The sequence below is a fragment of the Artemia franciscana genome, chromosome 2 (genome assembly GCF_032884065.1).
Source record: "Artemia franciscana chromosome 2, ASM3288406v1, whole genome shotgun sequence".
Classification (NCBI taxonomy): domain Eukaryota; kingdom Metazoa; phylum Arthropoda; class Branchiopoda; order Anostraca; family Artemiidae; genus Artemia; species Artemia franciscana.
In genome coordinates this window covers 142,832-166,849 of record NC_088864.1, presented here as the reverse complement: position 1 = coordinate 166,849, position 24,018 = coordinate 142,832, and the positions used below count along the sequence as shown (strand labels likewise).

The 24,018-nt window shown below is 34.9% G+C and overlaps 1 protein-coding gene across 1 annotated transcript in view; it reads right to left on the bottom strand.

Moving 5' to 3' along the window:
• Positions 1–24,018, bottom strand: part of LOC136035529 (calcium-activated chloride channel regulator 4A-like) — a 104,801-nt gene that overhangs the window by 21,298 nt on the left and 59,485 nt on the right. The window contains exons 6-10 of the mRNA XM_065717376.1: positions 23,065–23,295; positions 14,110–14,430; positions 5,495–5,722; positions 4,631–4,804; positions 1,740–1,854 (exon numbers count right to left, since the gene is read on the bottom strand). Coding sequence (XP_065573448.1) covers positions 1,740–1,854; positions 4,631–4,804; positions 5,495–5,722; positions 14,110–14,430; positions 23,065–23,295 — 1,069 coding nt within the window. The remainder of the gene's footprint in view (positions 1–1,739; positions 1,855–4,630; positions 4,805–5,494; positions 5,723–14,109; positions 14,431–23,064; positions 23,296–24,018) is intronic.

The following is a 24,018-nucleotide window of genomic DNA, read 5'->3' as shown; positions in this document are numbered from 1 at the left end:
CATGTGGCGAAGTGTATGATCCTTCAAGCAAAAAATCACACATAGCTATATTTTGCTTTCTAGAGGTCGATCAATAGTGTAATTATCGAGGCTTTAAAATGGATTTTAAATAGGTAATCTTTCAGCTATAAGATGACAATTAACGAGCCAATATGTAAAGTGAAACCGCAGAATTCCCCCCCAATTTTTTCCATTACTTCAGCCTCAATAAATCAATGTGGATTGTAGTTAACTCAAAGCAGAATATATAACAATATTTGACACACAAATGATTTATGATAATTAAGCAGTAGTAATGATTTGTGGAAGCTGACTGACTTACGAGTGGGAAAACAGGAATATGTTCACGTTGACAGCTAGATTTTAAGTTATCTTCAAGGCAAAGACCAAGTGGACCAACGAAAGAGAAGTAGCAGCTATTAATTCTTAATTTTAATACACTTTTTAAAAAAAAGTTGAAGAAAAATGCTTTCGTCACGTATCCCATCTTATAATACCAAGGACAGTGAAAATGAAGATTTGATTGTTTGAATTGGTAGAGTGAAACTTACGCAACCATTTATAGAAGAAGGACAAAAAAAATCACCAATCCAATTTTTAATGAAAAATAGCTCCATATTTAATTATGCAGTTTTTGATAACAGCCTAGTAGCCGCCAAATTAAAAAAAAAAATTAAATGAAAAATTAGAATACTATATGCTATAAACACACGGCACCAAATAATTTAAGAAAGTGTAGCCTTTCTTTGAACTTGTAGTTAAGGGGGGGGGATACTGAGTAAAAAAGATATTTATAATTAGAATTTAATGTTTTAATTAAAGACCCACCTCGAAGAGTGAAGTTACTATTCCTAAATTCGGCCTATTTTCATTTTTTTTTTCACTGGATCAGTTAAGGAAAATCTTCTTCGAGACACACCCGGGGTACGGTCCTCAGTTGGTTCTCGACACTTTAATACTAAAAAAAACAGTCTTTTTAAATGCAATAGAAGACACGAAAGTTCTATTTACTAATAAAAAACTGATTAATGTATGACTTTAAGGTATTCATTTTTTTATATTTTTCCATAGTTATTGATGCGCCGCAAGACTTATTCACTTGAGGGCTCTCGAAGGAGGTGGGCAAGGGGGGTAGTTGCCCCCCAGTAATGTGGAGAAAAATTCATACATATAGCCCAAATACCTTGGAAATATGGATATAGACCCCTCTTGCCCCCCCCCAAAAAAAAAAAACAAATGCTGTGCATTTGCCCCTGGCTCCAGCATTTTTATTTTGGAGGGGGAGGAAGCAAGAGGGGTCCATATCTGGATAGTCAAGAGGCATAGCTATATAATAGGTTTTTTTCCACATTATTGGGGGACAACTGCCCCTTGTCCCCCCCCGTAAAAAACAACACCCCTCTCTGTTGGACATGATGAATTCCTGTTCGACATTGATAATTAGAAGTGGAACTTCTACCCGTATCCTACCATAAATGAACCTCTCTTCAAGGCTGTCCTTCCATCTTACAGCTGAATGTAGACATTTTACGACGGGTGACTACCCCAGTACTGGGAGAGTTGCCAATTTGGGGAGTGACAATTGTCCCTCCATATCTTTTTGCACCTCTACCAACAGCAGTCAATTCTAACAAGGTAATGAAACTAAAAGATTGAGATTCTGCTCAGATTAAAAAAAAACATCATTATTAGTCTGATTATAGTTATCAATGTAATTGATGTTTGTAGTATGGACTTACCTCCTTTTCCATTATCTAAGAGTTGAACATATTCTTCTTTAGTGTGGTTACTCTCTTCATAGGACACTGTCACATAAGCCGAAGCATCTATAATCGGCATTTCGCCATATTTCACCTAAAAAGAATGAATATTTTAATCAAGAGTATATGCATACATTTTTTTAGGATGTGTGGGGGGTGGGGGATAAGACGATGTTGGAAATAAGGTTTGCAAAACCGGTTGGGTATGATTCGGTTAAGTACGAATACAGTTCGAAAAGCCCTGCCCCCCTCCAAAAAAATTAACAATGTCTTCGGATTACATTTCAGTACTTTAATATAGTTTGATCCAGGGACCTACACAGGGGGGGGGGCTTAGGAACGACCCCTCCCTTCCTAAAACCCTTGTTTTCTTGTGCTTCTGGGCACTTCTTATTCAAATTTTCAAATATTTTTTTTCATTATTCACCCCCCCCCCCCTCCCGAGAAAAGCTCCTGAATACGTTTTGGGTTTGAACATATCGATAAAATTCTTAATACCAAAGAATATCAAACCTTATTTTCAATATAACATCACATGAGTCGTCTATAATCCAGACTGTTAAGTTTGAATTTTGATCGGATTAATTGGACTGATGAACTGATTGAATGCATGAAAAACAATAACAGTGAAGAGAGAAAAATAAAACAAGAATTAAAGAAAAAAACTAAAGAGAGTAAAAAGGTGGTCAGTTTTCCCTGGGTGGTGTGGGTCTGATCAGACAATGTGAAGGGGGAAGGAATGTTGAGGACGTATGATGGTTTATGATTAGCCTTTTTCAAAGCATAAACACAGGTCACCCTTCTCGACATACAGATTATTTAATTTACAAAAATCGAGGGTGTTGTGGAATATAAATCTTCTTTTTTTTATTAAACGGTATAAAAGACATTTTTCGAAAAGATTCAACTTAGTTGGATAGCCTCTTTTGGTGTCATCCTGAAGGCTAGAGTTCCGGAACTCCTCCCATTCCTCCTCCGTAAAATTCGAGTCCTGATCATTAAAATAAATAATTAGGACACTAGCTCTTAACTCTGATTGAGATACCATAACTTCCTCTGCTAGATGCCCTTACGAGGGACCTGCCAAAGTGATTTTTTCCAACGTGATTACAAATAAAGTCATCCAGTGATCAAAGCTTAAACTTAATCGCCTTGGTTTCTGGAAAGCTAATATTATACAGCAAGATTATGGACTATATACCAAAATAAGATAAAAAAGGAAGACGAAATGCACTAAGAGGTAACTACATTCATAAGGTATCTGCACATAGAAAGCTCCCACATAGAAATTATACTTATCTTAATTAGATTTTTATCTTGAAAAAAGAGCAGTTCCTATGTCATTTCTATACAAGGAAGAACTAGAAATGACCCTGTCTAAACAAGTAACTTTTTAATAAGGATTGGTAATTGGATCTGAGAGAATGATATTCTTTACAAAAAAGGAAATGACATACCAAATAATACTGGGGAGATTATTGAACGCGGGTGGTACTGAAGAAAAAGATTTGTGGAAGATTCAAGCGAAACGTACAAGACGCTTTCTTTTTAATTTCTAGATATCACCGCAGATCGAGATCAGAGAAATCATTTAAGAGCAAGGACCGCGCACAAGGAGCATTGCCCCGAGACTTTCATAATATTTTCGGTGTTCTTTTTATAAATTCTCCCTATGTCCTTATAATTCCCTTTTTACCTGATGATACGATAGATATCTCCCTCCCAAAGTGCAACCTTTTCGCCTCAAGATTCCTCGTGCTAGGGTTACAGCAGCTATGTAAGAACTCTCCTTCTTTAAAAAAAAAACTAGGAATATCCATTGACTTTATAGCTTTAAGAACAGTTTACCAGCGACAAATAAGTTTGTCAAATAAGTTAAAGGGTTCCAAGATAAGGGCTTGAACAGCAGTTCCCTATAAGCTCAAACCATAAGCTCAACCAGCAAACCAGCATAAACCAGCTCAATATAATATTGAGCTCAAACCAATATATTGAGCTCAATATAATCTATAAGCTCAAACCAGCATATTTGGTGTTACGAGTCAGCGATTAGAGAGAAATAACCGCAAAAAATAATTCTAACCAACTAAATCAGAAAACTTTTCTATATAGTCTGCGGCAATATCTTGGCGCGCGGGGGGGGGGAGTGAATAAAATTGAAGTGACTCTGAGCTCTAAAAAATAAAAAAATTTCTGAACATAGTGACAAAAAATTGTATAATTATGGTGTTTAGTTCAGAAGGCGGGATAAACTGAACTGTATGTACTTGTACTTGCAGCCAGAACATGTGTTTTCCACCTCACCTGGCTGTTGGTGTGAATTACGGTGGGGGTGGGGGGTATGTGCTCTCCTATATTTTTAGATCCCTTCACCCTATTTTTTTAGAAACACCTTTTTTCGGGAGCTGGGCTCACCGAACAATTTCTTTTTGTTGTTTCCATTGAAAAAATTACGAATTTACACATAGCACATTGCAACGAAGACCTCATGGTTTACAACTAGAATTAGAAGACGTCCTATCTACTGTCTGATTGAGGGATGTAATAGAAAGACTGTGTTAGAAAACTCTGCGAGTAGAAAGCCCAAAGTGTTAGAAATGACCTTTGGAGGATCGAAGTTGAGTTAAGAAGGTTGGGATACACATGCCCATTGTCCCACTCCGTATCCCGTTGGGACGGCTGTATGCAGAAGGGTTACAAGCCTACACTTCTAGAATTCTAAATTTTCCAAGACTTTTGGAGGTTTTGTATTTCAAAATATCAAGCAAAATATATCTTGTTGTCATCTCCTCTCCCCCCCAAAAAAAAAGAAAAATCTTGCGTGTGTTGACACTAAAAACTAATAAACCAAAACTTGTAAATAAACTTACCACAGCATATATAACAACTGGAGTGTTGGAGTTGCCCATCGAGGTGACATCATTGGAGAATCTTAATTGGGACGTAATAGGAGGGGTGGATTGCTTTCGGCGTGACGTGACTTTAACATAATGTGATTGGTATTCTATTGGCTCTTGTTCGAAGGAGTATCTCCAGGTGCCAGCCTACAAAAGGGAAATTAGTGCATATAGCAAATATACAATTTTTTTCTTCCTTATCCTTCTTTAGAAAGAGCTACGCTTTAATTTTTTGAGTAGGAAATTTTTAGAATTTTATCATACATAGAGAACAAAAGCACACAGGACAAGGAAGAGGGGGAGAGATGCATTTTGACCGATAGCTTTTTAAAAAGCTTCAAAAAATACCCCTAGTGATCTTAAATAATACTTTTTTGATTTGACTTTTATTAATATAATAAACAAAAATATAAACTATTACAGATATGAATCACTACGCTTGAAAAAATTGAACTTTGCTAGCGCTTAGCGATTAACTATATAAGTAAAAAAAATATAGCTCATAAATATAATAAATATAGCTCAAGAGCTTAAAGAAAAAGGAGTTTGAAAATGTTAGAGAAAGAAGAGTTATTAACCAGCAGAAGCTTACTATTGTATTCGTTTTGGTAGATGAAAAATAAAGATTAAAAGGAAAGATAAAAGATGAGATAAAGATAAAATATAAAAATAAAGATGAAAGATAGAGATACAAAAAAGATTAAAAAATAAAGATTGAAAAGGCCTATCTCCCTAAAAATAAAAGAAATAAACACAATAAATATAGCTCAAGAGCTTAAAGAAAGAGGAGTTTGAAAATGCTAGAGAAAGAAAAGTTAATAACTAGTAGAAGCTTACCATTGTAATCGGTTTGATCGATGAAAAATAAAGACTGGCCATTGGCTCTTCAGTTCTGCCTTCACTCACAGTTCCATCAGGTGCGGTAAGCCACAGGCGTCTTATTCCTGGCTTATCTCGACTGTAGAAATACAGAGAAAAGGTAGTTTCTCCTAAAGAGTGATCCGTTGAAAAAGTGCCATTAACAATGCGACGGGTTTCTGGTCCTGGGTATTCAGCTTCGTGTATCTAAAACAGAGATTTATCTGATTTAATAATCTTCGTTAATTTAACGATGTTCTTTGGTTAAATAAAGAAAAGACGTGGCTGTGTCTGGAATATTCAGTTTTCAAATTGTAGCTATAAATATTGACGATTCTATGCATAATGACACGGATTTCAAAAATGAGGTATTCCATTTTTGGACAGTTCACATTCTGCCAAAATGGTCATTCTCTATTTTTATTATTGATTATTAATTAATCTGACAATAAGCACGCACCCATTGGTTGCCATTTCCCTGAAGATCTCAAATTTTACGATTATTTTCTTATTTTTTATAAAGGATTTTGATAAACCTGGCCAAGCCCCTAACTGTCAGGCCCTTTCCCTAACATAGATTCATGTGTAAGTGTCTAAGGGGATAGCAAGGAAAGGATGAGCTTCGTAAAGTGAATTCCCCTGAAAAATTTGAAATAGGTAGATTTGTCCTTTGGCCTCCGCTGAGACGTCTATAAGAAAATTAACGGCAGGTTCGGCCAGGTACGTGAAATTGAATATTTTTGGTAAAAAATTAGGTATTATAACCAAAAGGAATATGCTAAAATGCTCCTAAAGTCTCCAAAGGCCTGGTGGACTCGTCCTCAATTCAACAACCATAAAAACATAATAGTACAGTTAACGACTTATCATAAATTTAACAAGTCACAAGCCTGTCCAGCATGTCGGATTTGGTACATAACTCATCTGTACATGCATATTGCTTATGAATAGGACAAATCCAGATCATAAACTGCATAACTCTTTGGTTAAAAAAAACAACAAAGATAAGGGAGAATCATTGCCCACGTAAACCCCAACCTGTCTACTCGTTTTCCCTATGGTGGGAAATTCTTAGGGCGTATCTTCCGTCCATTTATTTTTTTTTGTATATATGTTGTCCCAGATGCCCAAACACAGATATGTATTCTTAAGAAGTTGCTTATATAAATGAACACAAAAATAGATAATCTGCCAAAAATATGCACAGAAATTATCCGAGATCCACCTTCAAAAAAAGGAAGAGATAAGAATAAAGCTAATGAACCAAAAACTATTATTAAATCCCTCCTCCACTCCCACCGAAAAATCAGCCAATTCTCCGAAGGTTTGATTATGTGCACCTTGGTATTGAAAAGGTAAAGTATGTTTAGCTTAAAGCGTAGTGCACGAGTAGTTGAGCAGACTGAACTCAGAAGTGATGAGGTGTACATTTTTCAATACAGATTTGGATAATTTCCTCAAAATAAAGCGTGTACAGTTGCAGCTCTTATCTCATAAAAATCAAATAGAAAGAAGGAGGCGTATGCATCAAATGTACCACGATAGTAGGGAGTAAACGCCTCGCCCCTCCCTTCCCCCCAAATGCATTTGGCACAAACAACCAAGTGTATAATCGCAGCTGTTACTTCATAGAAAAAAATATATAAAAAGGAGTAATGACATGCATCAAAAGAGCCATGATAGTAGGATAATAAACCAATACCCCCTCCCGAGAAAATTTTACAAAAATAAGAGATGAGATGCAAATAAAACTGAATAAGAGCCTAAAAACATACTTAATCCACTCCTTTCCCCTCCCCCCAAAAACAGTAACCCCCAAAGTTATGGTTGAGTTAATGAGTATCATATTAGGGGGGGATTAAATCTCAATACTTCTCCTCTTCCTCCGTCTAGTTTTTGAAATTACTATATTTTTTTTACATTTTCACTGAAAAAAAATCGAAATAACAACAGATTGTCCTCTAAATTTTGAGACACAGTTTTTTGCATCTTTTAAAATAAAAATAAACATCCTGCCCCTCTCCCTCTTATATTTCCATAAATTTGTGCCTCTGGCTGTGTTGCCATTCGTACACATACATAGCAATGGGGGGAAAACATGCGCTAAGTAAGTTAAAGCCAAGGAAAAAGAAGGCAGAACGGGCTATGCTCAGAAGCGATGGGGTGTATACATTTCAAAACGGATTTGAATAATCGCTCCGACATAAGGCGTGTATAGCTGCAGTTCTTATCTTATAAGAAATGAAATAAAAAGGAGGAGTGACACACGTCAAATGAACCATGATGGCAGGACTGTACATTTCTTTACTGGGTGGGGCAGTTTTTTTTAAGGATTTTAATCATCGAATTCCCCACCTTTTTCTACTTAGCTTCTGGTGTTATTAATCCGTTCAAAAAAAAGAAGAATGTTTACATAAGGATAGCGTAGAGGTATAATTATTGACAAATGGCAAGCGTACATGAAAACACTGTTTTTTTTAAGGTACAAGGTGTTAAAAATGCTCAGGGTATATATATGCAAATATTGGGGGAACATGCTGCTGTTGAACTCTTATTTCTGAATTTTAAATGAACCAAATGTTGAAGTATAATCTTGTCTATGAAATTGTAACATGATTGTTCTTGCTTATTTATAAAACCAACCGTCTGCATGTTTATTTAAATGTAATTCTAATGTGGCGATTTGTTCTACAGCGGGAGCACGAAAATTTGTTGAGCATATTAAGTATCAAGCAACTTAAGGGCCGTATAAATCTTACAGCAAGGACCGTATCCAGGAAGGGGGGTGGACACCCTCCCTTAAATATTTGGCCGTCTCGTAACAACGTAAAAAAATGAATATAAACAAATTTTTGATGCTTTTTTTAAGTTTTTTTTGTACAGCATAAATTTATACCCCTCCCTTTAGCGTTCAGTATGTATGCAGCTTTCAAGCAAGACGGCCCTCTGCTTTCGAACATAATTGGTTCCTGAACCGTTCGAATTTTGAGATATTCAAAAATAGAAACAAAAACATATCAACCCAAAATTGCATTTTAATCTGTCTCTAAAATCTGTCATTTAATCTTAATCTGTCGAAAATTGCATTAAAATGTAAAATAATAAAGTTAACAAGTCATGTTTTAATGCTTTCATGTGTTTTCTTTAAGTACTTTGTTGGACACGGCTTTTTTTCAATTCTTGAAAAGTTGCTCATAGTTCTATTAACGAAAGTTCTTTTTCAATCTCCATACAAACTTAATTTTCTTTTAAATTTTACTAAATTTTTAGCGTGTGAAGTTGTGAATTGTTTGAAAGCAGAGGGCTGTCTGTACACAATTTAGCTCAGGACATTTTTCTTCCAACTTAAATAACATAAGAAACGTGGTCTCACGACGAGCCTGTAGAAGCAATAGTAGTAGTAGTTTTTAGAGCCACTAGTCCTCTGTGACGGAAGGGCTGGGTCCCCTTAACTCAACAGGAATAGACACACTGTATCAGATATAATAGATATAGATAATAATCTATATATATAAAAATAAGTTGTCTGTGGATCTGTGGATCAGGTGACGTCAAAACTGAAAAAACTAAAAAAAGGCAAAAACTACAAAAAAAACTAAAAACTAATAAAAAAAATAAAAAAGCTAAAAAACTAAAAAAACTAAAAAAAGGCAAAAACTACAAAAAAAACTAAAAACTAATAAAAAAGCTAAAAAACTAAAAAAACTAAAAAAAGGCAAAAACTACAAAAAAAACTAAAAATTAATAAAAAAAATAAAAAAGCTAAAAAACTAAAAAAACTAAAAAAAGGTAAAAAACTAAAAAAACTAACTACAAAAAAAACTAAAAACTAATAAAAAAAATAAAAAAGCTAAAAAACTAAAAAAACTAAAAAAAAGGCAAAAACTACAAAAAAAAACTAAAGAATAATAAAAAAGCTAAAAAACTAAAAAAACTAAAAAAAGGCAAAAACTACAAAAAAAAACTAAAAACTAATAAAAAAAATAAAAAAGCTAAAAAACTAAAAAAACTAAAAAAACTAAAAAAAGGTAAAAAACTAAAAAAACTAAAAACTAAAAAAAACTAAAAAAAAGGAAAAAACTGAAAAATAAGCTAAAATAAAGGTAAAAACCAATAAAAAACTAAAAAAAAAACTGAAAAAACTAAAAAAAGGCAAAAACTACAAAAAAAACTAAAAACTAATAAAAAAAGTAAAAAAGCTAAAAAACTAAAAAAACTAACTACAAAAAAAAACTAAAAACTAATAAAAAAAATAAAAAAGCTAAAAAACTAAAAAAACTAAAAAAAGGCAAAAACTACAAAAAAAAATAAAAAATAATAAAAAAGCTAAAAAACTAAAAAAACTAAAAAAAGGCAAAAACTACAAAAAAAACTAAAAACTAATAAAAAAATAAAAAAGCTAAAAAACTAAAAAAACTAAAAAAAACTAAAAAAAAGGAAAAAACTGAAAAATAAGCTAAAATAAAGGTAAAAACCAATAAAAAACTAAAAAAAAAACTGAAAAAACTAAAAAAAGGCAAAAACTACAAAAAAACTAAAAACTAATAAAAAAAGTAAAAAAGCTAAAAAACTAAAAAAACTAAAAAAACTAAAAAAAGGTAAAAAACTAAAAAAAATAAAAAATAAAAATAAACTAAAAAAAAGAAAAAACTGAAAAATAAGCTAAAATAAAGGTAAAAACCAATAAAAAACTAAAAAGAAAAAAGGAAAAAACTAAAAAAAATTTTCATCTAAAAAACTAAAAAAAACTAAAAAAGGTAAAAACTAAAAGAACTAAAAAAGAAAAAAATAAATGACGACACTCAAAGAGAAAGCGACCAGGACAAAAGGAATGTTCGATTAGCAATCAACAAAGCACCGGGACACAGGGAGTATAAATGACGACCAGGACATAAGTAAAAAAAAAAACTAACAAAACTAAAAAGAAGGTAAAAACTACAAAAAAACTAAAAAGAAAAAAAACTAAAAACTAATAAAAAAACTAAAAAATCTAAAAATCTAAATAAACTAAAAAAGAAAAAAAAAGGAAAAAAATAAAGGAGAAAAACAAAACTAAAAAACGAATGTATATACAGACCGGGACACCGGGATACAAATGACGACCGGGACACAGGGAATATAAATGACGACCGGGACACAGGGACACAACTACAACGGGGACACCGGGGGAAACAGGGGGATATAAATGATGACCGGGACACCGGGACAGGGAATGGTCGATTAGCAATCACCATCAACAAAGCTCAAGGGCAATCATTAGAATCATGAGGTATAGATCTGAATACAGATTGTTTTCCCATGGACCATTATATGTTGCATGTTCAAGAGTCGGTAAACCTGACAATCTATTTATATGCAAAGACAATGGGACAGCAAAGAATGTTGTATATTCGCAAGTTTTACGTAGTTAAAACCATATATATATATATATATATATATATATATATATATATATATATATATATATATATATATATATATATATATATATATATTATATATATCTAAATTCACAGGTGGGACATAGGGACACAACTACAATGGCGCGTAACTATTATGGCGCGTAACGACTTACGCGCGCGGGGGGGCTTGGGGGGGGGCGCGAAGTGCCCCCACCAACTAGGTGTTGGGGTGGCGCGAAGCGCCACCCCAACAGCTAGTAGATAATAAGAATTCGATATAGATATAGATAATAGATAATTCGAATAATAGATAATAAGATATAATGTATCAGATATGAGAGCAGGCAAATTTCATTTGCATATTGGTTATCATAAAGAACAGCTTGAGTAAAATCCCCCCTCTCGCGGGCTTTTAAGCGCTATACCTCCATGACGTAATACATTGACAAGATGTTGTGCAAGTAAATACAATAGCAAGGCAAAATTATTTTTATAATCAATTGGTATTTTAAGAATAAGAAGTTTCTTTGAAAATCCCCAACTACTGAAGAGGATATGAATTGGTCTGAAGCTCACTCGCTACAAAGAGGCTTTGTTTATTTTGGGAAGTCAATCTCATAATCTAATGAGATGTTAAAATACGATTCTTAACGGATGGTTAGCTGATAAATTATATAGTGCATATAATACACTATCCTAAGCGGGCAAGCACGTTTTTTTGGGAGGGCAAATATTTTTGAAAAACGTCAAAAAATAGGCTGATGAGTCAGAAATATAAAAATCAAATTATACACATCTCAAGATCTCATAGCGCGGGAACGGGTAAAATAATCTGGTAAACAAGGCCTGATCAGCAGAGTATAAGCGAAGTAAGTGCACCGAGGTACTGGCTTCAATCTTCTTTTGCCAGAAAAAAAATATATTCATATAAAGAAGGCCAGTCAAAAACTAACCTCCTTTAATTGCGATCAGACTTCCTTATATAATCTTTAAAGGCCTTGCATATTGAAAGAAAACTAGGCTAGAGCTAATAACTGCTTTGATATAAACAATAGTTGTGATTTACTGATAAATATTATTTGCCTTTTAAATCAAACCAATAAAATTTCCAAAGATAAATTTTTCTAAAAATAAATGACTATAAGAGAACGCAATATTCTGAACTTTTTTGAAAACGGCGAACTGGATATTACAGACATATGGGTAATTTGATGGAACAAGATATGGCAGTAACCCTCTTCCCACTAGACAAGAGATTGCTCACGCCCAAACAAAAAATACTAAAAGGTCATGGCACCCTCCCCTTAGAACATCTTCAACCTCAAATTTACATGAAGGTTCTGGTATATGACGGCAAATTTGCCACCCTTCCTAGCAGAGGGGCTGTCAACCTCCCACCTTACCCTCCCAACCGTCCAAGGAAATGTACTAAAGGACACCTATGATTTAAGTTTAAATACTAAGTTCCGTCAAATTTGAATATAAAGAAGAGAGCAACCATTATACCTTTGACAGCACCAAACATTCACTTCCATCATTTTCAGACACAAAAGTGGCATGTCTTTTTGTCAGCAGGTGTCAAAATCGTGACGAAAAGCGGGTGAAATATCGATCACGTTTCGTGAGTTTTGACATAAATAAAAAGTTCTTAAGTCACTTTTTAAATACGGTCAGTGAAGCAAAAATTATTTTTGACTAGTTGCATGTCTTAACAAGGATATTTTGTTACACCACAAGTATTTCTCATGACAGTTAAGTAGGCGATAAACGTTGATCCCAAGACGTTTCGACACGGTACGTCAACTAGAATTGACAGTATTTCCCATAAGTGAAAGTGGCATTGAGGGTGAATCATTTTCGGCGATTTCATTTTTACGCCTCTTCGCGTGCATAGTGTGTAAAAAAAAAGTTTTTTCGAGTTGTGTTCGGGTAGTGATGTAGGGATATGGGCTTCGGGCCCTTGTTCCCCACGACATATCATGAAGTTTAAGATCTCCCCCTTATTGAAAAATATATTTTTCTGAAGCTTTCCTGTCTTTCCTGTTATTTCAAGTCCCCTCCCTCGAACGTTGTACCCCCTCCAAATAGATACTTGTGCACGTAATTGATTGCTTGTTTTATTTTGTTCAAAGACTAGTAACTCTCCCAGTTGTATACGACTTAATTTCAGCCTGATTTGATTCATATTTTTTAAATAGTAAACAAGAGTCACCACTCAAACCAGGCACTTATTATCGAAGGGATAGTTAATGTTAGCAATATCTATTTTCCCTCGAAAACGGGACTATAGTTTTTACCCCGAAAATTGGCATATTACCATTTTCCAGTTTGAAAAAAACCGTATAGATCACGACTTTTGGCCAGTTCGTTTTCCCCTCCCAGTTCCCTTAATATTTTCCATAAATCGCCAGATGACTGAAATTAGAGATCCCTAACGGTTGAAACACTGGAGCACAAGAAGGTGGAGTGTCAAAATGCAATTTCTTTGTTGGCAAATCAGTTTATTTCTAGATTTTAGAAAAAGACATTGCCTTTTGATAGCTCTGAAGTGAACCTCGGATTCTTAATTGCTGCACATCAAATTATATGCCTTGCGGCAGAAATAGCCTATTACATCAAAAATTTCTATACCAGGGGACCAAACATACATCTATACAGTTTTGTTCATAATAAGACAGTAGTTGATTCTCAGGCGTGAAAAGACGACCTTGATAGGTCACAACCAATGCCGCATCCAAGGGGGTTAGGGGGTTTTGACCCCCCCCCTCAAAAAAAAAATAAATCTTTGGACGACTCGTAGAAACGCAAAAAAAAATGAATATAAACAAATCTTTTATGCGTTTTTTGAAGTTTTTGTACCCCAACCCCCGGAAAATAAACCCCCCTCGCTCCCCCCAAAAAAGATCCTGGATACGGCCCTGGTCACAACTTCGGGAAAATGTGTTTAGGGCCTTAATCTTAGAATAAACAGTTTTCACTTGAGTGACGTCACAAATACCAAGACGTGCAATGCCCTAATGGTTTTACTTTCTACGGCAAATAAGGCAAAATAAAATTAAGGTTGTTTTGCGAAAGAGATTCGAAAAAAAACTGTCTTTCTTTTCATCGAGCGAAGCTAGGTCGAAGCTAGCGAAGCTGGTGCTTATAACCCAGCAAGGCAAAAGGTAAGCAAGAAAACCGAATTCAGCGTACCAGAATAGGATTGAAACCAGCTTCTTCGGTTCCCTCAATTTGATGGTGGTTAAGAATTCGAAGCAAGGAATCTCCTAGCTGAATCAGCATAGACAAGTGAGACCTAGATCCAATACTTTTTTCCGGAATTACTGAATATATTCCTCCGGTTTCTGATGCAATATAACCAAGCCCTTCTGGGTTTCCAGCATATGATATGATACTGATTTTAACCCTTTTGGATTTGGCTAAGACGAGCGCTGATGATATGTCACTGTCGTTGATTCCGGTGGTAATGACAATGATAGTGTTGCCCAGAGCTGTCCCAGAAGATTCGAAGATCTGAAAAATTAAAGTTGAGATAAAAACTTAAAGTTTGACACTGAGAACAAGAGAACAGAGAAAAGGATACAGTAACATAGAGAATAGATATTTTACTACAAAAAATGTTGTTATTCAATAACTTTTCTCCCTTTTTACTTGCTCAAAATTTTACAAAAAAAAGAACCAGTCACGTCTTGTGTCATTTTTTTCAAAAATAAATCAATAGAATAGAGGACACTAACCTGGAACTCCCCTTAAAAAAGATACTGGTCTGTTAAATGGAACGCATTCAGTGAGTGAAGTTAGGTTAATTCTAATGAAATATACCAAAACATGACAGTAATATAACACTTTACAAACAAAATTATGGAAACTACGACAAAGAATTGTGGAAAGCAATTATAATACACAATGCATGACCTGACCCAACCTAGCCCCTAACCACCTCTGTATATTAAATATTTAATAAAAATATGGCACTTATGTATTATAGCGGCAACACTCAAGAAGTGAAGTTAGGTTAATCCTAATGAAAAATACCAAAACATGACGAAAATATACTACTTTACAAACATAATTGGGCTATATATTTGTATATTAGGGGGGTGGGGGTAAAATATAGCGGGTCTGCGTGCAAAATGTATTAGCTACAATCATTCTGCATATTATGAAGCAAGAATTGTTTTCTAACTTCACACTGTCCAAATACTTTACCCCAACCCTAATGTGCAAATATATAGCCAAAATTTCACAATTCCAATGTATTCTGTTACCACCACTTGTTTTCCAAAGTGTAAGCTATCTGTCTCTTAATACAGACAGATAAAGTCGGTTTATTCTTGAGTTTTACACAGCGAAAACTTGAGTATTGACGCAGCAATACATAAGTACCAAAAATATACATACATTGTAGTTTTCTCACTCAAAATAATCAAATCATAACCGATACAGGAAGAAAACCAGTTTCTCTTAGATCTTACACAGAATAATTCTTGATTGCGTTCCTTTTAAAATACAAGCACCAAAAAATCCTATGGCTGTAACCTGGAACAACTACACGAAATTAGGTGTCAGGGTTCTCCCGACCAGTTCTTTGTGCCCCATTTTATCACTATTCCAGCATCGACCCCCCGCTACAGTCAACCAGGCACGTTGCAAATGCTTTGGAACTGGCTTTATGGTACAGCTCACATCAATAGTACCATAAACAGTAGGAAGCCAACGCATTCCTTACACCGTGACATAAGTTGAAGTAATTACTAGATTAGTGTAATTACTAGGACTTAGATGTTGCATCTCAAATATCATATTTGTAATTCCCACAGTTTTGACGACCAGAATAGGATTATATTATTCAACAAGCGCAACGAAGCAGTGCTTGGTTCTTCAAAACCGGATTTACACTTATCAATGGTTATAAATTTATTTCCGGATTACAAAATCTCGGTCATCTTCTGCTAGGTTCCCTTTTCTCAAGCATTACTGTCAAAAACTTACTGGACTAATTCAAGCGGACAGCCTGATCAACGTCTAGATATGCAAACGAACTCCGTCATGGGTATACACAGGTCCTAGGGGAAGGGGAAGGGTGTAGACAACAAACAAAATTCGGTACTTATCGGTTATATAATAGACACTCAGGAAGTAAGGTTCGGTTAATGCTAATGAAATGAAACAAAATATGATGAATATATAATAGTTTTAGAAACAAGTTTGGGCTATATATTTGCACATTGGGGGGGGGGGCAAAGCAAAGCATATATTAAATGCGTAAACTAACCATTGCTGTGTTTAATATATGCTATGCTTTACCCCCATCCCCACCCCTAATGTGCAAATATATAGCCCAAACTTTTGATAAAGCTAACGAAATAAAACAAACTGATCATTGCCATCCAAATGATCAACAGTATAAAGAAGTTATTTGACCAGTTTCTTGTGTCGAAATTTTATAGTATCTATTTTATAACCGATAAGTACCAAAAATTCTTTCCCATTTTTTCCTGGGAGTATTTAGTGGGGAGTCCCTAGAACACCCCTATCCTACCTGTGCGTAAGGATGACCATAGTAAGCTCGTAGGCTATAGCACAGGTACGAACTGGATATCAATAATCCTCAACGAAAATCACTAAAATATCGAAGGTAGCTTTTTTTTTTTTTTTTTTTTTTTTTTTTTTTTTTTTTTTTTTTTTTTTTTTTTTTTTTTTTTTTTTTTTTTAGTAATGTGATGTGTCAACAAATATTGTAGCCAGTCAGTTTTTAAGAAACGAGGCTATTGATAGGGCTACTGAGAGAATATGGGAGTAGCAGTGGCATAGCTAGGGCACAAGGGAGACGGATGTCCCAGGGCGCAGCCTCTGAGGGCCACCGAGCTGAGTTGTCTTTGTTTTACTTACATTGTGGCAGTGATGGCAAGGATCGCAAAAACCAACATTATACTAGGACCCTGGAATCCGTAGCAACGTCCCCAGCGGAGGAGGGCCAGTCATTTGAAACTAATAAAAACACCGAATAACAAAAAGTAAATAAACAGAGTGGATAACTTGAACCTCTGCTCCTCTCCTCTGCAAAGATCTCGGAAGGCCTGGGTTTGATTCTGATATATGATTATTCACATGCGATATAGCAAGAAGAGGGCCAGAGCGAGCCTAAATTCCCTCTTGCATCATTTAGAAGCAACAATACTTCTGCACGAGGGAGCCTTCGAGTTCAAAACCCCCTGTCATAAAACAATTTCCAAGGTAAACACAAATGTGCCAGTGAGCGCATCTGCATTGTTAATAGCACATGAAACACACGAGGTTAACACCAAGAGACAGTTGAGAAAATTGAAATGTCTTTTGTCCCTAACTGAACAGCGTGAGGCGACTGTCTAATTTTCACGGAATGAAAATGCAGCCATAGATGCTTGCTTCTGATAAATCCTCAGAGCGTGCATAACTTTAAATTCCACTTTCAGTAAACAGGCGCGAAAAAGGACGAAATGTCAAGCTGAGATTTTTATTCTTGCTAAAGTCAAAATATTTTTTCATAGCACATGCTCTGATACTCGTTTAGATTTTTCATGATAGGTATCGGTACAAATTTGGCTACCTTTGAATGAAACAAAGGGCTACACACTCCTCGTCTTCCTTGTTTTTATTCTTTCGTTTCTTCAGCAGGAAGAAGTATATTAAGTACCAAGGACAGTGAAATGAAATTAGATTGTTTGAACTGATTAAGAGAAAACTAAACAGTCACATGTATCTAGTATCTTTGAAAGTTAAAAATTCAATTTTTAATAAAAAAATTCCTCCATATACCGTTATAAAGTTTTAGTAGTTATTGGCATCAAATATAACGTTAAGAACCGTGCGTGTAATATTAGCAAAATATATGCTAAAAACATATGTCACCAAACAATTTTGGAAAGTTTAGCCAATGGTGCAAATCCCCGAAAATATGGAGGGGGCAAATCTTATTGTGTACTTCTCGGTTATATAGTAAGTACTCGGGAAACGAAGTTCGATTAATGCTAATGAAATCAAACAAAATATGATGAAAATATAATAGTTTAGAGACTAATTTGGGCTATATATTTGCATATTAGGGGGGGGGGAAGCTAAGTATAAATCAAATTCGTGACCTAACCTAAATACCAACTAAATACTTAAATAAGATATAGCTACAATTTATTTTCCAACCAAGCCAAAGCTAATTTTGTGGTATAAGGAAGTTTCTTGACCAGTTTCTTGTGTCATGTTCGCATCATCCGTGATCGAAATTCTATAGTGTTTATTACATAACCGATAAGTACCGTTTATTGTTCAAAATCTAAAGAAGAGGCACTGTCTTTCGATTTTCAAATCAAGGGGGGAGGGTCAAATACCCCCTACCCCAATCGACATCACCGCTTGACTTTTTACGGACGAAACGAGTTGTCAAATTTAACCATTTATTTTTGGCTAACTATTTTCATGATCCAACGAGGCAACACTTATGAAGTTGTACTGCCCTAATGAAGTTGTACGGCCCTAAAAATTCTTAATCATAGAAAAACTATAAAAAAAGAAAAGAGAAAAAAAATACATGATCTAAATTGGGTCCAAGAGCCAAAACATGTTTTTACGTTGATGTCTTTGGTACTTTGAAAATGAAATTCAATTGCTAAATATTGACATCCAACATTTTTTGGATATCCAACACTATTCATGAAGAAAAGACTTTTTATTACCTTTCAGAAAAATGTTGCGACCCCTTATTTCAGTTTATCGCACTAGGCGTGTATTAAAGCCGTCGCCTGATACCATAATTTGTGCTGTAACCAATTTTACTGCGCTTTATATCTAGTGTATGATAATGAATAAACATTTGGTGTACAAATAAAATTAAAAATTCTACACACAAATCTCTTGGCTGCCAAGACTTGCTAATTTGAGAAGAAATCTGAGCTAGATTGGCAGGTGGCCCGACAAGACACAAGCAAAACCTTACTTGTATTCAAAGGATCATCCAGCATTCCAGCAATATAATAAGCAAGACATCTAAATGATTGAAAATGTAGCAAAATATACCAAAACAGCAAGCAGAGGAAGGCGAGAGGGCGACTACAACCCCCCAGAGACTAAAAACCCATAGAAAGCAAAACCTTGAAGTATTATGAATAAAAAAGTAAGGTCTTTTATATGTCCAAAAGACCTTATTCTTAAACCCTCGTGTCAACCGGGAATCCCAACACGAGCACACTTGCAAGAAAAAAAAAATGTTTTATGACAAGTTATGACAGGAGAGTTTTACTACCAAAATTACCCTTAATGGATGGTGTCCTATCGCCCCTTAACGCTTTTAATCGTAATGTTCAAGTGATGGCTTACGCTTTATTGAAAACAAAATTTTTCCGATGGCCGCGTTGAGACTTCAATTTTTTTAAACCGATAAAAATTTATGATCATTCTCCGTTGGGTATTTGTTTTAAGCAAAGAGTGAGCAACCACTTGAACGTCATGAGTAGAGAGATTGAGAGTATGGCAGTCCCTTCTCGTTCAGGGTAATTGTTGTACTTCAGATTTTAGCCAAACTCCTAAATAGTATCTCAAATAAATTTGTTTCTAATTTCACTTATTTTAATTTTTCTTGTAAACCTAGTATTTTGTTTCTTCGATAAATGAGAGGGATTGAGTTTGTTTTAATTTAATTTATGTTTGCTTTATTTTTACTTAAAAATATAGTTGTTAAGTTCCCCCATAAATAAAGGTTTCCCTCATTTATGAGCATGATTCTGTCATTTTCACCCCTATAATTGCTATTTTACTATGGAAACATGACAATTCTTGGCAGAATATATTGTAGTCATTGTTTTGATTTAGGGAGTACATCAGGAAACGATTACCAGGGACTTATGTATGAACGCTTCTCTTGGGGGGGGGGGGGTGGCAATTATATAAAGGAGGGTGATACTTCAAAAACTAATCGATAATTTAAAAAAGAAATGTTCAGAAATAAAAGAAAACGATTTCAGGAAGAGCCAGACCGCGAGGCTTCCCACCTTGCAAACACAGGGGTGTTCATCCAATAAATAAGCATCTGAAGGAATATATCATCTTATGATAAAACTGATCGTCTATAGATAGTTTACTTAATAAGTCGTTTAACTACGTATAGTAGAAACCAGAGCAACTTTAAAGTAAACTCGAAGAGTAAACCAAGCTTTAAGGTAAGGTATACCAAATATTAAGGGAAAACTTAAAGCTGCGTAGGCAAACTGGTGAAACTTCCTAAAGTAAGATTGATTCGGAGCCGCGCACTCAAAAAATCTAAGAATTGGCCGACAATTTGTAACCAACTCCGTTGAAACTAAGATATTTAGCAGATTAGACCAGCCCTGTATATTTCAGCTGATCACCCTGAAATAGCTTGGTTCTTCGATGCTTTAGCTTCATCGTTAAAGTGGCTATTAAGGCTCAATTTCGCGTGGCATCGTTGCATTCTGCATGATGCCTAAAAGACTAGTTAATCCTACATTAATATTAAAGAATCTCCCAGAGATTTCTTTACAGAGTCTAACCAGCCTCCTAGCCCCAGCAAGCTCTACAAGTTTTGGAGAACACTAAAACTTGCATTTTCCATATTATGTGGTACCTTTTTTTGACGCCGTCAGAATGTGTTTGTAAAAGCAGATGGACCAACACTTTTTCTTTCGAATCAGCCCTTAATCACCAATCTACGAGCATCCCATAGGTTTCTAGCGCTGGTGAAAAAAATTGAAAATAATAATTGTTCCGTCTTTTTTTGCAATATATGGCACTATGTTCTGGCGCTTTGTTATTATAGGAAAAATATTATCTGTCAAATGATATTCTAGTCCCCACCTTCGACAATTACCGATTATTTGAAAAGTAGCGTCAAATCCTTTAGAAATGGTGCCAGATCCAAAAAAAAAATCACCCTCAGAATCACCACAGCCAAAACCCGAGACGGGGGGATAAAAATTTTCCATAGAAAAAAAATCAAATAGAAAAAATGGGGGATGAGACATTAGTGCTACCTAGCTAAATATGATAACCGTCGATATTTGATATGGCGAATGGTAAAGTTAGCTTGGTCGCGGTTAGGCCTTAGGGACCGCGGTTAGGTCGCGGTTAAGCCTTAGTTCCACTAAGGTAGTTCTGATGGTAATTTCTTGAATCTGATGCTGATTTTGAGGGAATTTAGACTTATTTTTTAATGCTCAAAATTATTTTCCTGGTAATAAATGTTTTTAAAAAGGATCTGGATAAATTATTTATTTGTGAATAATTATGCAGTTGGATGCAATTTGGATCACTGCAACAGATTATGGGGAATACAAGGGTTTTCGACAGGCTATGTACAACCCCTTATAAGAAACTTTGTTTTCGCCACCTAAATAACCCCATGAGCTTAGCTATTGCTTCCGGGATCATCTAGGGATTTTTTTTATTTGAGAAAACCGCAAAATGCAAGAAGAAGTAGAGAGCACGCTGGTTTTTTTTTTTTTTTTTCTTTCTTTTTTTTTTTTTTTTTTTAGAAGGGACACTTGAAAAAAATGAAGACAAAATTATATAAAAATAAAAATACAAGAAATTAAGGACCTTGACAAATCTAGGCTTTCAGGCTCAAACATCTTCTACACAGGCCCCTGGATATTACCTTCCTCAGTCCAATGTCTTTTTATGTTAGTTTAAGAGTCGTAGCGGAGACAGTGGAATTCCAGCAGAAGGAGACTTTCCAACTCTGGTTTAGATTCCATCAAGTGCATTGCTTGACAATCCTTTGGGGTGGATTTTATCATTTGGTTTTCGCGATAAATCAAAGCATTTCATGTCATCCCTTGGAGACGGAACATACTGTTATTAATCTTATTTATTTATCTGCTTGTGTAATCATTGTTATTGTCGCATCATCAACACCTCCAGGTCACAAATATAATGACAGTACTTGTAAAATATCACTCCCAGATGATCTCTGTCTCGGCTCTCTCAGATTAACAAGAAATTGTAGCTTAGAAACAGAAGTTTGCTTCAAGATTAGATAAGAAGCGTATTACAGAAGAAGTAGAAGGTTAGCCAGAATTCTATTTCAGGAAAAAGCAGACCCAGTTGTGGAATATGAAATTTTATACTCAGACTGTGGCTGGAACTGCCAATCAATGTAATTAAAAACTCACATAAGTAGCCTAAGCGGTCGATCTGTTAAATCTATACGATAAATTATATAGTTTTTCAAGTTATGGGTAAAGCGATCTGGAACACCAAGCCCCCCCCCAATCACAACAAGAAAGACAAAAAAAACTAGCAACAAAAACTGAAACAAAATATTGAGCAGTTCAGTGACACCAATTCCCGACAATTGGAAGGTATATATATTTTTAAATCTAGGAGAGAAAATATTTTATTCAATTTCTCCAATAGAAATACCAAAAAAGGCGTCTTTAATGGAAGTACCCACAGAAATGGTATTTATCAACATCTAGCAGGAAGGACGGGAGGAGACAGAATCTAAGTAGGCACATAATTCACTCTAATTGTTGCCACGGGAACTGTTGCCAAGCCTCCTTTCTGAATTATAAGAAATAGCAGAAGATGAATTACACAGTTCAATTATTTCATACCCCGACAGAGGGAATAGCTATCGTAGATTTTTTTTTTTTTACTTCTTAGAAAAACGCAGGAAAATCCATTCAACTTTGAATGTATATCCACGTTTGTACCTAGGATTTTTTTCTTTTTTGGAGGGGTAATAATGAACAAAACAGGCGGATAGTAATGACGAACTAGTTTTATTTGATAATTAGAAAAAGAACCCCATTACAAAGTTTATAATTTGATGTGCTTACCTCTAATAGTCTTCCAACCAGGAACATACACAGGCATTAATTTCAAGGAAGGAATAGCGTGTCAGAAGGTGAGGAGGAGTAAACCCAAAATCGACAACTTTATACATAGCCATATATCAAATTGTAGGGACGTGTACCATGTATATCAAATACAACTTATCAAATTATATGTAAGATCACGATTACCGGTAGAAAGGGAGGGGAAGAATAACCCAAAAATCCCCTTTCCATGCATACATATCTGCATCCAGTATTGTTTTTTATCTTTCTTTATTTTATTTTTATTTACAAAGGCAGCTACTGCCATTTTCCTCCTTACCTTTATAGCCTCTTCAACAGCACAATAAAAGCATTTTTCCGGTTTGGAATCAGGAAAATCTGGAATTTTGGAAATCACTTGTTCACGAACAACTTCATTTGATAGTGGAATAGCCGCATTTGTTAATGCCGATGCTTTTGTGGAGAAACTGACCAAGCCGACTTCAGTGCCGTTCGGCATATCTCTCAGAAGAAACCGACGAAGGCCTACTCTCACAAACTTCCAATTTTCCTGAGAAAAATACAAATTTTAGATTTACAGATGTTTTGTGGGATCGGAACAGGAATGAAGTTACACAACAGTGACCACAGACACGTGCTTAGATATTTATTTCAAATTTTTCAACTAGAAAAATATGAAAAATAATAAGATTTTCATATGAACAAAATTAATATTTTTGTTATTAAATCTTTCAGAAAACAATCAATATTTTAGAAAAGGCAGACGTAGAATTGTTGTCTTGGACAAGGTCAACGAAAATAAGCATGAAGTTATATATGCAGAAAGGCCCGCATTGTGCCAACTCGGAAAGTTGTTGAGCAACATGGATGAAACTGCTTTCTACAGAAATGTCTTAACATTTTTGTCCAGTTCTTCAGAAAGCGGTCATCTGTAGTTTAACAATATAAGCAAAAATAAACTTAAATTAAGTTAAAGAAGTTATAGCTGCAGAGTTTCAAGGGGCCATCTCTATGTGTGGACCTGGAATAAAACTTTCGGTCTCACAATTAATGCTATGAATTATACCTCATTTCTATCATGAAGATGTGGACGTTTTCAGGCGGGATGGTAAAAGAAATAAAAATTATTAAACACGAATGGGAGTAGGTAAACTGGGCATATGCATGTATTAATATACTACTTGTTTAACGTATACACCTCCGTTTTTTTCTTCATTTTTCATTTTTCAACTTTCATTTTTTAGGATTTTCAATATTTTAAGAATTACTAACA